Genomic DNA, 16709 nt, shown 5'->3' on the forward strand with positions numbered 1-16709 from the left:
TGGAAAACACTTTTTGCGAAACCATAATCAGTGATGAAAAACCCTAACCCATTATGAAGAGTAGTTTGGAAATTACATTGCCCATGTCGGAGAGATGCATTCCACCGAGTGCCCCTCTAGTTTATTACACATGACTTTTTTTTTTTTTTTTTTTTTTTTCCAGATATGGACTTTGTTGGCCACCGTCAGAGGTCATACACTGCCCAGCGGCTGGAGATAATGAGAAAAGAGAAAAAGAATGCCTCCAAAGTTAAGAGGGTGGTGTGGAAACACAATCCTGCCCCTGTGGATGGTAGGCTATGCTTATCATGTATTTCTGCTTTCAGTCTAAAGTAATGTTAATCACTTGTTTTTTGTTGCTTTCTCTTTGTATACAGTACAGGTATTTCAGTGTCATCATCATCATATCTCATTTTTCATAGTATATCAGTGGGGTTGGTAAGATTCAAGAATGTAAAGGGGAAGATATAAGTCTGTCTATCTATCTATCTATCTATAGCCCAACGCCCTAATCCCGCAAAGGGTGGCCACAGACAAAACGCCTCCAAGTCGCTTTGTCACCCACCATTTGACTACCCTCCCCCCAACTCACCCCCCCCTCCCTCATATACCTCTCAACTCCATCCCTCCACCTCATCCTCGGTCTACCTCTCCCTCTCCCTCCCTCCACCTCACCTACATACACCCTCTTAGTCAGTCTTTCATTCTCCATTCTCTTCACATGTCCAAACCACCTCAGTGTATTTCTCCTAATCTTCTCAACCACATCCACATCCACCCTACAGCGTTCCTTCACTAAGAAGTAGAGAATCTTTAGTCAGGGATATAGCAGACAAGAAAAAATGTGTGATAATTTCAGGAGTAAAAGAAAATTCTTATGACAGTAACATCAGAAAGAGAAAGAGAAGAACTGAGTAAGGCTAAAGAGATAGTATCAGTAGTTATGGAGGGTAACAACGAAGTTTAGGAAGAGATTGAAGAAGTGTTTTGGCTAGGAAGGTACGAGAAAGTAAAGTTTAAGTCTCAGGTAATGGTAAATTAAATCATCAACAGAACATCGAAATTATCAAACAAAGAGGAGTTCAAGAATGTTTGGATAAGGAGAGATGCAAATGAGGAAGAAAGAGCTCAAATAAAGGAGCTAGTAAAGGAAGCAAAGGCAAAAACGAACAGAGAAGGAAGGAAGAGAAGACAGTGTTCTCTTGGAGAGTTATATATCAGAAATTAAGGAACTGTTACAGATGGAGAGAGGGAGGGAAGAGGGAATAAAGAACAATGGAAAAAGTTGGAAAGTGATATATGCCTTGTATCATATTGCATATTTAATTTGTAAAATTTTGTTGTATTATTTTTATTTGTATTTCTATTTACAGAAAGTGAATTGAATGAGATGTTTTCGCGTAAAGCTGTGATAAGTGGGGGCTCAGGCCAAGACTCCCCTGTGGCTCGGCAACCCCCAGTTTCTCTTCTTTCCCGCCTTGTGCTGCAGTATCCTGATGGTGTAAATAATCCTTTTATTGAATATGCGAAGTTTGATGGCACGGTTAGTTGAGCTGCTTTATCAAGTATTGTTGTAGTTGAGATAGTTTTAAGTGTACTGTTCACTAGTGACAGTACTGTACTATGTACTATTGCAGCCAGGTGTTATCCACCCTCGTCCAGCCAGCCCATGTATGTGGCAGTGTTGCATTCATGAGAAAAAAATTGCCTTCTATGCATTTCTGTCAAAAAATATCCCACTGCCCAGAAAACGTTGGGATGGGGCGGGTTAAACATGGCAAATGGAATTTAACGTTCAAAAATGTAAAGTACTCAACGTGGGCAAGACCATTGGAGATACTAAATACGGCTTAGATAACAAAGAAATTAGCAAATCGCAATGCGAGAGAGAGATCTAGGAGTTATGGTTAATAATGACCTCAAACCAAGGCAACAGTGCATTAATGCAAGAAATAAAGCAAATAGGGTCCTAGGATTAATTTCGGGAAGCATGAGCAATAGGTCATCTAAAGTAATACTGCAACTTTATCTAGCATTAGTGAGGCCACACTTACACAACGCAGTTCAATTTTGGTGTCCTTACTATAGAATGGATATTAACTCGTTAGAAAATGTACAGAGAAGAATGACAAAAATGGTACATGATGTTCGGAACCTGTCATATGAAGACAGACAGAAAGTCTGCGCTCACTAGAGAGGCAAAGAGTAAGGGGAGACTTAATTGAGGTGTTTAAGTGGATGAAGGGTATAAATAAGGGAGATATTAGCAAGGTACTTAAAGTGAGCATACATGATAGAACTAGAAGTAATGGTTTCAAACTAGAGAAATTCTGTTTCAGTAAGGAAATAGGTAGAAACTTGTTTGGTAATAGAGTAGTAGACAAATGGAATAAGCTACCTAGTAAAGTAGTTGCTGCCTTTTCCATTGAAAGTGTCAAGCATAAGCTAGATAAGCATATTACAAATAAGGGTTGGGTATAGAAAAAAAAAAAATCTTATAACCAATACAGTACTCATTCATACCTTTTCCTTTTCAGGTTACACTACTGTCTGGTAGTCTCTATTCTCCTTTCACACTTTCCTATAAAATGTCGATGCTAGTTTTTCTGTACTGCGTGGTGTTCTTTCTGATTTTTTCCTAACGGCTTCGGCTGGAGGGTTTTGAGGGCAGGGGAGAGCCTTCTTCTTTGCTGTCCTTATCTCATTGTAGTAATTCAGTTATTCTTCGAGGAGCTGCCTAGCATGGGCCAACTGCTCTACTGCAGTTATCCTCTCTTCTTATGTTCTTATGTACAGGAAGTCGTGGCATGGAACCAAATGTAAAAGTCACTTGCTTTGCATTATAAGAGAAACAATACAGTTATTAAATAATAAATGTGATATATTCATGTTATTAGTCAAACCTTCAAATCAGTATTACTATTGCTTTATTCATTAGTACAAGCCCTAAGTTGAAGGGATATTTTTCGACAGAAATGCATAGAAGGCAACTTCTGTGCTCGTGAATGCAGCTCTGCCAGATACACGAGTTGGCTGGACGAAGGTGGATAACAACACCTGGCCGCAATAGTACATTGTTGTACTGTAAAGTATAGTACAGTATACAGTACTAACTGTATGATAAATAGGGTACAAGCATTAATCTTCGACTGATAGCAAGATAATGATGCATGTTGTTTCCTTCATTCTCTCACATTACATTATGGTGGTGCAGTTGCCATGCTCCTACTTTAGTTTCCTCATTCAGAACACTGTTTTATGGATGTGAAGTCTCTGCTTCTTTCTGATAAGATCTACATTTGTCTCATGTTTTCCTGCTGTGCTTTAGAACTGTGTAAAAAATTGTCAGTTTATGAAACATTTGTGTGGTAGGTGGGGCTGCCCACCATCCTGTCATTCCTGTAGTGCAATATTAGAAGGCATTACACTGAGTGACAAGTCAAATGGTTTCATGTAATGCGTGAAATATTGTAATATGTTTGGTGGTAACCATATAACCCACAAATAGACACCCAGTAGAGTTGAGGCATTTCATCCAGAAGTGCCCTGTAAGGGTCTAATCCAGTGGTTGGTTGAGATTTAATATGTATTGCTTATGTCACTCAGGAGAGAACAACTGATCACTTTCAACTTTAGTGTCTGGATTGAATAGCCTAGACCATGACTTATACACTCCTGATAGGACATTGAAAAATTTCTATGTTTTTCATGTATTCCATGGCATGCACCCATAAATTTGTAACCAGGGAGACCCACTGTAGGGGCTGAAGCTGTACATTAGCATTTGTTATGCATCCTCTTCTTTGTTATTACCATATCCAAGGGAATTTTGGAATTATATCTCATTTTGGATGAGGAATGGAAGTTTTCGTATAACAGTTCCATCAGATTCTTTACTCCTTTGCCAGGATGAAGTCACAAGATATTTATTTCTGCTATTTAACTGTATTAAATCCTTTATTACTTTTCTGCTGTACCTAACAGTGAATGGTGTGGCATGTGACTTCTGTCATGACACTAACTCATCATCTGTCCACCAAACCTTCAACCAATCCAGTGTCTTAGTTGAGACAGTGAAAGTGAGAGTGACTAGTTTCTCTTCCCTGAACAGCATTACATAAGCAAGAAACCCCAATTGCCCCTTGGAAACAGACTCCAGTGGGCAACAGCTGGTTGGAACACCCAAACACACTTTTTTTTTTTTTTTTTTTTTTTTTTTTTTTTTTGTGTCCGACTCTGGGCAAAGGCTCAGGGCCTATTTCTTGGGGGCAGTTGCCTATCCCAAGGCCCAGTAGTCCTCCTACACCTCCACATGTCACCACTTCGGCGCTAACACCCACCGTCCATATTGAATACATGCTAGGGCTGTCTCATACAGGACTGGTGTATTGGTATTAGCGGGGGTATTTTTACGACATGTCGGCGGGTCATCTGGTAGATCAGGAAAGTCTGCTTTCATGAAATTCAAATCCTTAAACTGTTCCCTGCCCCAGCCGGGATTCGATCCTGGGTCCGTTAGGACCGCAAGCCGCCTCTCTACCGATTCAGCCACCGCCTCCCCCAGGTGTTTAAAAACCCCAATTGCCCCTTGGAAACAGACTCCAGTGGGCAACAGCTGGTTGGAACACCCAAACACACTTGACTACCAGGTGTTTAAAAACGCTATTAGGCAGTGGGGCCAGTACACTGCATTAAAAAACAGTATTAGGCAGTGGGGCCAATACACTACATTAGTACATAGCATGAAGGCCCTCTCTTAATCTCCCTTCATGCATCAGAGAATTTTCCCATAATGGGGAAGTACTCAGGTGCCACAGGGTAGCTAACTCCTCCATTTAGATGACTGTAGTTGCTGTGGTTAAATTGTAGATTGTCATATCTAACCCATTCTGGTTGCTGGCTTGTCTACAACCAGTTGTTAGCCTCATCAGAAGGCCCAAGGGACTTCTTTGTTGTCCACACAAGTGTGGCCCATGTAGCTCACAGCTCATGCTTCACTGTTGAGTAGAAGTAGTTGGTGTGTATCCATCCAGTCATCCATCATCTAAACCTGTGTTGCCCCATAAGGAGTGTAAGAGCCCAGGGCTAGGTAAGTTGGTCCTGACATTTAAGGTTAGAACGACCAGCCTCACTCATCCCTGAGTGGCATTACATGAGCAGTAAACCCCAACCATCCCTTGGCTATGAACTGACACAGGCTCAATCCGGTTGGAGTGCCTTAATTGCCCATTAAACCATCAGGCACCATAGTTTGGTTATATGGTGACCACCCAGCATAGCAAATGGTTTCCCGGTGTACAGGAAACCATTTGGCTTATTACTCAGTGTCTGGGGGGCAGGGTGGCTCAGTGGTAGAGCATCAAACTCGGGACCAGAGGGTCTTGAATTCAAGCAACGCCCGGTAGCTGCCATGCCGGGAGGGATGGTGCCCTCCTGTCACCTAGCAGGGTTATATGATTTAATAAGGTCTAGCTCGGGGGGAATATTTCCCTTTTGTCATTCAGTGTAGAGTCACCCGTAGACAGAAGGAAGAGGAAAGAATGAAAGAAAGAACGACATAAGAGGGAGGAAGGAAGAGAGGAAAGAGCAGCACTACATCAAGTGAGTGGATGGTGAGGACCCCCACCTACCACCATGTTGGTGTGTACCTCCTCAGTAATGCAACTAGTCAGTTTCCATGCAAAAGTTGACATACCTGATGCCTCAAGATACCATCATCATCATCATCATCCAGCATTCCCAATATTATCCCATTAGGAGCATTAGAGCTTGGGGCTTTGCTGCTCTGTTGGAAGAGTGACCAACTGCTTACCTGAGTTGTATTATTTGAGTGATAAACCCCACCCATAGCTCAGAACTACACCTTAATGGGCCCCATCCAGTTGAAGCACCATAGCTTACTAGTCCCCAGGCACATTCTATAGTGCTACAGTATATTATGTATGTGAAATCAGTGACAGTATTCATAGCACCTCAAAAATTTTTTCCCTATTCATTCCACCACACACAGTCTCATTCCTAAAGTCTTCTCTTCCATACACATCGGATACTTGTTACCAGATGTTTCTGATATTTGTTGCACTCCAAAATGCATCTGTCTGTGCAAGAAACGTTTACACCAAAGTATTATGAGATAAATACATTACCTTTTATATGTATGTGGCAGTGGCATGTAGTCTGATGTACCATTATGACAAATATTCAGTGCTGTTTGCCTTTGTATTTTGCTCTGAAATCTTAAAGCAATTGTATTACATCAAGGTACAAGATAAAGTGTTATTAATCAGTAAATTTGTGGGTTTGTATTGTTCAGTGTTTTATAACTTTATAGAAGTTCAAAAGTTTGTACACACTGAAGGGTTTATAAGAAATTTTACATTGTGGTTGACATTGTACAGCCTCGTCTTACTCAGAAGAGGCATTATAATGCCTAGAAATTATGTATTTTGAAAGTATATACAGTATGTTGTATTTTGCACAGATCCACACAGCTGTAGTTTCAAGGCGCATAAGCATCTATCTTCTCTTGGGGGATGACCCTACACCTAGCTACCCAATGGTTGTCTCCATCATCAACTGCCAACAAGCTCGGGTCATTGATCTCATCGGCCTCATCTGCTGGCTTTATACCAAAGAAAACAGACAACCACCTTTAAAGTATGTAGGGATAGTACTGTACTTTATTTTTGTATATGTACTGTAAGTATTATTTTATGATACACTGTGAAGGAATATTAATGCATGGTTAATTGAAAATGGGGGACTGGTTTTGAAAGTTATGTGAAATTGCTGGTATGGTAATATTATATATATATATATATGTTGAGCCTTCGTGGACTACCCAAGGACTTGTGGAGACTTGCAAAGTTGGGTAACCAAATCTTCACTTTCACACCTCCAGCAACCCAGTTTCCCATCTACCACAGCCTCATTCTGTCACAGTAAACTTTATACTACAACGTACAGGTAGTTTGGAATCCGTATTTGTACAATAAGCACTGAAAATAAGGCTAAAATCAACGGAGCATACGGCCGACATGCAGCGCGGCGGCGGTCTTCCTGTCACTCAACAAACATTTCCATTTTCACAGCTAAAAACACGTATACTACATTATTTTCAATCATATTACTTCCCAAAAGATCACCGCGGCGCGCTTTTTATTCTTCCTTATGCCCGTCACTTTATTCTCGTTCCTGTCAGCCGCTCGCACTGACTCAGAAGAGCTAGAACTCGCCATAATGTCACTTTGAAAGCCTGCGGTAAACTGACGCTAAACAGGGGCAAACCATGCGAAAAAAAGCTAGTGTTACAACTGGGGAAACAAACGTTTCCTATTAGCATAAACTGCTTGTGAGAGGAGAGCGCAGATTTACAGTTCTGAGCAGTCAGAGCGCTGCCATGTATCACAGCCAGGCTGGCCGGGCCGTGGTGGGGGGGGGAAGGGGGAAAAACGCGATACTTGGCAACAACGGAGGTCAGTAGTACAAAGGTAAAGTATGCTAATTGTAGCTAAAGGGTGGTGGTACTGATAGACAATACCAGCTGGAGCATCCTTGCCCGCGTTTATTCAAAATTAACTTGAATCGCAAACGCGACGCTCCGCCGTCATGTCCTTTTTGGCGAGCGTCGCAAACGCGACGATCCGCGTTTAAGGGGTTAATCTTGATACACAATCATGTCATAATTTCTGTTGCATTTGTTATGTCACGATTTCTGTTGCAGCCACCATAGAATAATGATTAATAATCTGATGTGTGTGTTGCAGAGGTGGTGTGGAGAACTATGCACTTCATATAGCAGAGGAGGATGGCCAGGTGGACTGGGATTTTCAAGCGCTTCGCAGCCGAGATGTCATTGACAAATTTGGCTTTAATGTCCTTGCTCTAGTCGAGAAGAAGAATGTCCGAGGACCCTCACAGGACATAGTAGTCACTTTGTAAGTCACAAGAACCTTTTGTAAATATTCCACTAACTTGGATTGTATGAGGCTTCTTCATTTTATTGCTTCTTAACAAAAACATTTTCAAGACAACACATTGCATTCCATTCAATTCCCAGATTATAAATAATTAGTTACTGTACTAATAGTGCACTTTTTAACATGCAGTTATGTCATTCTTTCTGTAATGCAGAATGTTCAGTTCTGTTCTCTCACATTGTTATGTCCACTTCTGTTGCTTTAGAGTGACTTGTAATGAAGTATGGAACTTATTATTGTGCACATGTTTGTGTTGATGTAGTGTTAGACTTTAGATAATTACCATATCTCCCAGCACATAATAGAGCAGTACTCCTTCTCTCTTCCCAGAACACCATAAAACTCAAATATGAGTTGTGCAGAAAATAAGGCAGGGGGGGGAGTGATTTTTTTTCAAAATGCATCATTTATTCCATTGAGCCCAGGGACGTCTCTTTTATTTTATTCTTACTATCTACTGTTGATTTTATTCAGCTAAGGTTAGAGTTTTCAGACATCATGAGGGAATAGTTTTCATTAAACTCTATAATACAATAGATCTTTCCCAAGTTGAATAAAGTCATTTGATGTTAGCAAGAATAGATTAAGAAGAATGTTACTGGAATTTAAATGGTTAAGGGAATGAAATCAACATATGGTAGAAGGTCCTTTGTTCATTTAACATTAGAAACCGGCATAGTGTTATTGTCTGGTACCCCAGGACCAGGGAACAATTACCCCCCCTCCCTCAGACTAGAAATTAGTATTCTGGACTGAGGGTATAGTGGAAGAGAAGTACTCTCACACATTTCTGGCTGCCCAAAATATATTAGCTTTCCTGCTATAGAGCATTTTCTCGTAATCCGCTGAGAGAGGGCTGGGAAACTGGCAATGAAAATCCATAAACCTGTTTAGCTTTATTTCACTTTGAATTCAGTGATAGGTTAGTCAAAGCATCATAATTAGGCAAAGTACCAAGGAAATAAGTCAGCAAACTGGCATAAACCAAGTTACAGTATGCCGCCTCGTATCTAAGTTTAAGGCCTCTGGAGAGCGTGAGATGCCCCGCCACAAACATGGTGGGGGATGGCGTCCCAAGATTAGTGGTAGGACTTTGGCTCACATAAGGCGCCAGTTGAAGGAAAATCCCACCCTTACAGCAAATTTTTTTTTTTTTTTTTTTTTTTTTTTTTTTTACGCCAGGTATCCCCGAAGGGCTAAGGCGTTGCCTCTGGGTAGAGGACTTTTGGACTGGAGCATGTAGCATTTTATGACCGGATGCCCTTCCTGATGTCTACCAATGACCCGTGGGTGGATTCGATCCTCCGACCCTTCGGCCAGAGCGGAGCGCTCTAACCCACTGAGCCACGGCTGCTACAGCAAGACAGATAAAGGAACAGAATCCCATGCTTCTCCACTATGTCAGTGTACGAACCATTCAGAAATATATCCAAATAAAACTGGGATATCAGAAGATGCGAGCTCAAAGCAAGCCTATTGTTTCCAAGGTGTAGTGGAAAAAGAGGCTAGCTTTTGCACATAAGTACAGCTCCTGGACCATAGATGAATGGAGACAAATCTTGTGGTCCGATGAATCCTCATTTAGAGTCAGTGACACAAAAGGCAACAGGGTGTGGCGCCGGAAAGGATCGGATCCTTGCGACCCAGAGTACACCGCAAAGTCCACCAAGCTTCCTCCTTCCCTCATGGTGTGGGATGCATTCTCGTACGGGGACGTGGCTGATCTGCATGTCTTCCCCAAAGGCCACTCAGTCACCAAGGACGTCTACCTGAGCCTTTTAGACAACCGTGTGGCCGGCTGTTTTGCAGCAACTGGTGCTGAGGTGCTGCAGCAGGACAGTGCCCCATGCCACACCGTGCATGCAGTCAAGGAGATGGCGTAAGTGGAGACACTTTAGCACAGTCTGGTGCACTATCCCTCACTGCCTCCCGTATGCTACATTCTGCCTTCTTTATTGTAAGAACAGTTGACTCATTCACCCCAAACATACGGTTCTGAGACATTCACCATCAAGTCAGTTCACTATCAAAACATGAACGATTCCCCGTCAGGACAATTCCCACCCTGGACGATTCCCTGTCAGTCTATAAATATACTTATTATTGATTAATTAATACTTTAATAACTAATTTTCAGGGGGATTTTATAACTCATATAAGTAAAAAACTAGTTTACTGTACTTGCTAAATAAACTGGTATGTGAATAAATGATGGGGAATTGTCCTGACGGTGAATTGTCGTCGACATTCCTTCCCTAAGTTTGTCCAACACCTTAACTTTCTCTGTCAGCGACATCACTTTACAAGTCCGTTTTAGTGTATTACCACATGCGTCACTAGCACTATGCTTTGGCCCCATGTTGGCAAACAAGGCAAGCAATCACTGGAAGGCAGAAAAATAAGCCACAAATAACAATTCGCGAGTCATGCACGGTTCGACCGTCGGATTCAAACTGACTGTGTGGTGCGTGGTAGACTGAGCTCTCACACACACACACACACACACACACACACACACACACACACACACACACACACACACACACATTTATGCACACGGGCAGCAGGTAGGCATTTTTTATATTTTATTTCTCTCTTATATTAAAATTATTTATATTAATACTATAATTTTATGTTTTAATTATTGTACAAAAAATTCGTCGATAACCGAAATCGCATGAAAAAAGTTCGCGTGAATTAAGGGATTACTTCTGTGGATTTGTGTCCCCAGTGGTAAGGTCAGTGCCAGTGTAGGCCCCAGTGCTATGGTTGGGGCAGGTATGGGTCCCAGTGCTAAGGTTGGTGCAGGTATGGGCCGGATTCCCCTTCCCCCTAACCTGTTCCTGTCTGACTCAGAGGCTGACCACTAGTGCCTATAAGCACAGACTGTCCCCTAGCCTTGGGGGACAACTTGGAGATGACTTGGACCAACGCAGGAAGGAATGAAGGTGGGTTGTCATTTATGGTTCAGTCTTGGTTAGGTGACTTTGGGAAGTTGAGTTGACATAACCCCCCTTTTATACAGTAATGGGTTTCAATCTCCCGATTTACGATAAAATCGGTATACAATAAGGTATGACCTGACGAAACCCCATTGTAAAACAAGTAATGCCTGTATACTGTATAATGATTACAGTTGTTTTAAATTGCGTTGTTTGGAGCACCCAAAATTTGCTAAAGGTATGTTAGTTCATGTTATGTCAGTGCCAGGTACCAGCACTACCCTTGAGGATTAAAGATATGACTTTTGATTGAAGATTTCAGATTTCTCGAGGTGTGAGGTTTTGAGAAGCTTTCAGGTTCACACTGATTGGTGTACATGGCTTATGTGCAGGGAGTTATGGTACTTCATTCTACTATCATATATGTCTTAAACCAGGCAATGTGAAGATATGTACATTATTTAGAAGTACAGGGTATTGCATATTAGTGTTCCTAAATACAGTGCTTGATGTCAACCATGTGGAACAGAGAAATTAACTTTAGATATACTGATATTAAAAGACTGTTTTGAATTATTTTGTGCCATGTGAATGGAATGCATCTGTATCTATGTAGCTTTACAGTCTAATGTATTATCTTGGAATGATTGCTTTTGTGACCTGCTTTTTGGCATCCTAACCTTGTGGTAGAGAAGTAGACTGCTGATTCCCACTTGTTGCAGGGACCAGTGTAATAGTTTTCACTGCTTCTAGTAAAATATGCTTATGAGTTATTGAATTGCCCTGCTTAATGTTCTTAGTATTAAACAGATGTTATGGTACCCAGTTGATAGGATGTGATATTGTTTGGTGCCATCTCTTGGTGTGTGAGTGGCCATCTGATTCACATAATAAGGTTTTGTAGCTGTTGTCTTAAGCCAGATGCATTGAAAAATATATGATCTGAGCCCCCCCCCCCCCTCCCTTTTTACTCTGGCAGTATCAGCACCTTTACCCCCTTTAGGGAGGATGTCACTTATGTACAATAAGTTCTTGTTAAAAGATTTGATGTAGATTTTGACTTTATCCCCAATAAACAAGAGAAAAATTGCCCAATAAAGATTCCCTTGTAACCTGCAGTACAAAGCTGATTTGCCAGTTTCCCCCAGTGTACAGTACCAATTGTGTGGAGGAAGTTCCCATGCAGTACAATATGCATCCCTGACTTGTAGTAAGGATTGCTTGAATGTGATATCACCAGACAGTCTTACAGGGTTAATTAGGCTTCCTTGTGACAAAGGTTGAGGAAGAGGTATAATAGCACCTGCAACAACCACTATGTTCTGTGGATATTAAGGGTGCACCTCAGCCAGCCACTGGATTGAGGCTTATTTTGTATGGATACTCACCATGTAGCAAGAAATCATAACTGCCCCCAAGTTTTGTCAGATGTAAGAGCATTTTTGTCTTAAGCCATGCCAGATCATTCCTTCCTGCTTATGTTGAGTCCTTCAACTTCCCATGCTGTAACATGAAGATAATGTCATACTTCTGTGGTGTTAGCCTCTGTACACTCTCAACACTGCTACATTTTTTTTCTCATGTATGTAGCATTCTGATAATTTGATACATCCTCCTGCTTGTTTGTTCTGCTTTTCTTCTTTCTGTTTATGTTTGTTTTGCCCTTTTGTTTTTATTATTGAACATGTGTGGTACAGTTTGTACCATTCTCACCTTATTCTGGCAGGTTAGCTTTTACTTTCAGGTTTATGTGTGGTAATTTTGCAGCCATCACAAGCTTTAGGATATTATTTCTCGTTGTTATTATTTTTTTACGGCATTGGACACATTTTGGGTTTTCTGTGTGCACTCATTTTTGTCTTTCAGCTAAAATAACTGTGTGTGTCTTGTTTATTTTGTGAATGGATTTCAGTTAGTTAATAATTTTGCAACATTATTTCCGTATCATTATGGTAATTTGAATATCGCTATATTGGTAGGTTTCAGAATGAAACCCCACCACTTACTGGTTCAAAATATCTGGTGCCTGCAAAAGCTGCATTGTATATGCATACCTTGCCTAGATGAGGATTTCCATGCTGTGCATTACGCTGTTTGGAAAGAAAATCATATTGATCCTATTTTGCAGAATGAGCCAGATATTCTTATACCCTTGAAATGAACCTGCCTGCTCTAATACATCTGCTAGACTTGCATGTGTAAGTTGTGTCATTTGTTAGAGACAGTCATCATATGCAGGGGGCATGTAGTTTTATTTCATAATTGCAGTATTTTGCCTATGGCTTCCTTGCTGACTTTCAAATCCTGTTGTATGCTGAAAACACTAGGGCATGCCCACTTATGTATTTTCTTGGACTGTACATGCTTTGACCTCCACTCATGTCTGTACCATTAAAAAAGCAGGGTGACAGGGAAGGAGCACACAATTTCTCCCCCCCCCCCACACACACACATACAGATAAAGAGCCCACATGCAGTGGTTCTTTACAGTTGAGTAGAGCAGCTGCAGCATGCACCCAGAAGCCAGACCTCCTCATATTTTCCTGCACCTTGCCCAGGGAAGGACCCTTGTCTAACCCTAGTACAGTATAGCATTAAGAGGGTGCTGGATCTCTACACACTGTATACAGTATAGTGTACTGTACACTCACTGTAGAAAGTATCGGTGCAGAATATGTGTTAAATATTATGACACACGGAACAAAGGAAACTAGAAACTGCGGTTCTGACCTCGCACCCTCAGGCATCACAGATGATAGATGACTGCTATATTAGATAACTCTTGTGTCCTTCATAATGAGTAGAGAATGGCTGTAAATGATATAATATATACAGGTATTAACGGGCTGTCACTGGCTTATGGTCGAATCATTCCGTATGTCATCAGACCCACAGTGCACCGATACTTTCTGGAGTGAGTGTACCTGTAGGACTGCCCCACAGAAGCAGATGTTTACCTGTAATTGACAGGTCAGCTCAGCCAAACTGACCAAGGTGAAGCAACAACAACAAAGGACTGCCAGAATGAACAGTTACCACATATTGGTTATGATTTTCTGTGTGGAACCAGCAACAGGCCAATTCTTTGCTGATCTGCCTCTGTGCTGTCAAATTTTGAGCTTAGGGGAAGGGAAGTTTCTTGTCTCATGTCTAACTCAAGGGCGTTACCTTGGGATTGGTGACATCACTGAAGTAAAGTGGAGGAAAACAACTTTTTGTGTAGCTACTGTACAGTATTAACATAGTTTTCCACTATACAAGAGCAGTGTTGTTATCTAGTCTTTTCTCAGTGGCACCTTATGCTTTTTCTATCTCAAGCATTTTGTAAAAGAGTGTGGCTTGATGGTATGGTCATATGGTGAGAATGGTTATAAATAGGGGGGTGAAAAGAGTGTATGTGAATGAATTTAGTGTGGGAGGAGGCATGGTAGATCAAGAAGATGGATAGATATGGCAGATGAGGGTGTGAGAAAGTGAGAAATAGGTGTGAGAAAGCAAGTAATAGAGACTGATGAAGCTATGCAGCAAACAAGGGATAGAGTTGATTAGATGAACTTTGTACACAGGAGTACATGACAAGGGTTTGGTGTCCCCATTTTAATACTGGTAGTCATGGAAACGGCTTTACTGATAGTTAATTATGAAATACATATTGTGGAATGGTTTGCCTGTGAGGTAGAGTCAACATTCTGAGGGTTTGAATGGTGGGTGAATGAGTGTGTGACTCATTACATTGGAGATGCTGTTGAGTAGTTCTCCCACTATCATTTTTTTTTCTCTTTGATTTGTTGGCCCCAGCTTTGGATGGACTGATGATGGTAATAAATCCTTAGTAGTAAGGTAATATCACCATATGATAAAGCTTGGGGAACTGGTGGGCTCCAGTTAAGTTTAAAGAAGTTCCTAGCATGGCAAAGTTGCAAAAGCACTCACTTTCACAGAAAACTTGGAAATAACTCTTCAGTCTTTCTTTCATGGTGGAGTATTGGGACACCCCATGCCTCTCTCACACACACACACACACACACACACACACACACACACAGTTAATGAGGGATACATTAGTTGATGGAGGATTTAGATGTGAGATAATGGGTGTGGATGAAGTAGCTGGTTAGATCTTGAGAGAATGTTTAGACCAGTTATTGAGGTCTGTCTATGATATTACAGTAGATGCTTGATTTAATGAACTAATTCAGCCAACTCCCATTCCATTATTTTGAATTTTCTGTTAAATTGAGTTCCGTAACCAAAGCACAGTATAAAGGAAAGTTCTTCGATACTTCAAGGTACAGTACTTTCCGCTAAATCCTAGTAGGCAACCAAACCTAGCAAACTATGCTATCTCTCAATGCTACACACAGCAGTCTGAACGCATAATTAATACCCCCACAAATGCATTATTGTATATGGAATTTCCTTATTGAAATTATACTCATATAAATGGAAATTTTCCCTTAAATAGGACAAAAAATACCAAAAAAAAGTCGTTCCGTTATATCGGGCATTCACTAAATTGGCATTTGTTAAATCGAACGTCTACTGGATATGGTTTTCCGTAGAAAGTGAGGAATTTACCTACTGAATGGAAAAGAACAAATTTAGTTCTGATTTATAAAGGTAGTGACAGAAAGAACCCACTTAACTACAGACTGGCCTCCATCACTAGTATAGTCTGCAAACTATGTGAAAGTGTCATTAGAAAAAGATAGATAAAATTCCGTGAAGGGCATATGGTAATAACGTCCAAGTAGTTTGGATATAGAGAAGGATCATCTTGTGTTATGAACTTGTTGAGCATCTATAGTAGAGTGATAGACATTGTTTAAGAAAGTGAAGGATGGGTAGACTGTATTTACATGGATTTAAAGAAGGCTTTTGATAGAGTGCCATACAGAAGATTAAAATGGAAATTGAAAACCTATGGAGGTGTGCATGGGTAATTATTGAAATGGATGGGAAATTATTTGATAGAAAGACAAATGTGAACCCTAACATGAGACGAGCTTTCCCAGTGGAAAAAGGCAACTAGTGGAGTGCCCCAGAGTTCAGTGTTGACCCCAATTATGTTCTTGGTATATATAAATGTGAAGGGTTGAGTACTTATATGAATTTATTTGGTGATGATGCAAAAATTATGAAACATATTAAAGGAGTAAACTGTTGTAAGGATTTGCAAAAAGATCTTGATAAACTCAACATGTGGAGTCAAACATGGATAAGGAATTCAGTACTAATAAATGTCCATCTATCCATCCATCATCCAATCCTATGTCGCCCCATGAGGAGCATAGGAACCCGGGGCTAGGCATGTTGGTCCTGACATTTAAGATGAGTTTGACCAGCCCCACTCATCCCAGAGTGGCATTACGTGAGCAATTAATCCCAACCACCCCTTGGATATAGACCTACATGGACTCAGTCTGATTGGGGTGCCTAAATTACCCAATAAACCACCATGCGCCATAATTTGGTTATATGGTTACCACCCAGCGAAGTAAATGGTTTCCTGATTTACAAAAAACCTTTTGGCTTCTCACTGAGCATAGAGTCACCCATAGGCAGAAGAAAGAGGAAAGAGCGAAGGAAAGAAAGACAGAAGAGTGAGTGTAAAGTCACCTGCAGTCAGAAGGAAGAAGAAAGAATGAAGGAAAGAAAGACAAGAGGAAGGAAGGAAGAGATGAAAGGGCAGACACCCAAAGTAGCACTGCATCAAGTGAGTAAATGGTGAGTGCCCCACCTGCCACCAGGGAGAGATTAGACAAGCTGAAATTGTCAACAGTGAGAG

At 41.0% G+C, this 16709-nt stretch overlaps 1 protein-coding gene across 2 annotated transcripts in view; it reads left to right on the forward strand.

Annotated features, from left to right (window-relative positions):
- Sin1 (SAPK-interacting protein 1) overlaps window positions 1-16709 on the forward strand; it is a 50055-nt gene that overhangs the window by 4650 nt on the left and 28696 nt on the right. For both annotated transcript variants that reach the window (XR_013898958.1, XM_080279285.1), the window contains exons 3-6: window positions 164-292; window positions 1374-1543; window positions 6482-6657; window positions 7767-7937. Coding sequence is in view for 1 of the 2 variants with exons in the window: in XM_080279285.1 (XP_080135411.1) it covers window positions 164-292; window positions 1374-1543; window positions 6482-6657; window positions 7767-7937 (646 nt within the window). In the remaining variant the exon portion in view is untranslated. The remainder of the gene's footprint in view (window positions 1-163; window positions 293-1373; window positions 1544-6481; window positions 6658-7766; window positions 7938-16709) is intronic.

Source organism: Coenobita brevimanus, chromosome 78, assembly GCF_032717465.1.
Source record: "Coenobita brevimanus isolate Jiangsu-jjx chromosome 78, ASM3271746v2, whole genome shotgun sequence".
NCBI lineage: Eukaryota > Metazoa > Arthropoda > Malacostraca > Decapoda > Coenobitidae > Coenobita > Coenobita brevimanus.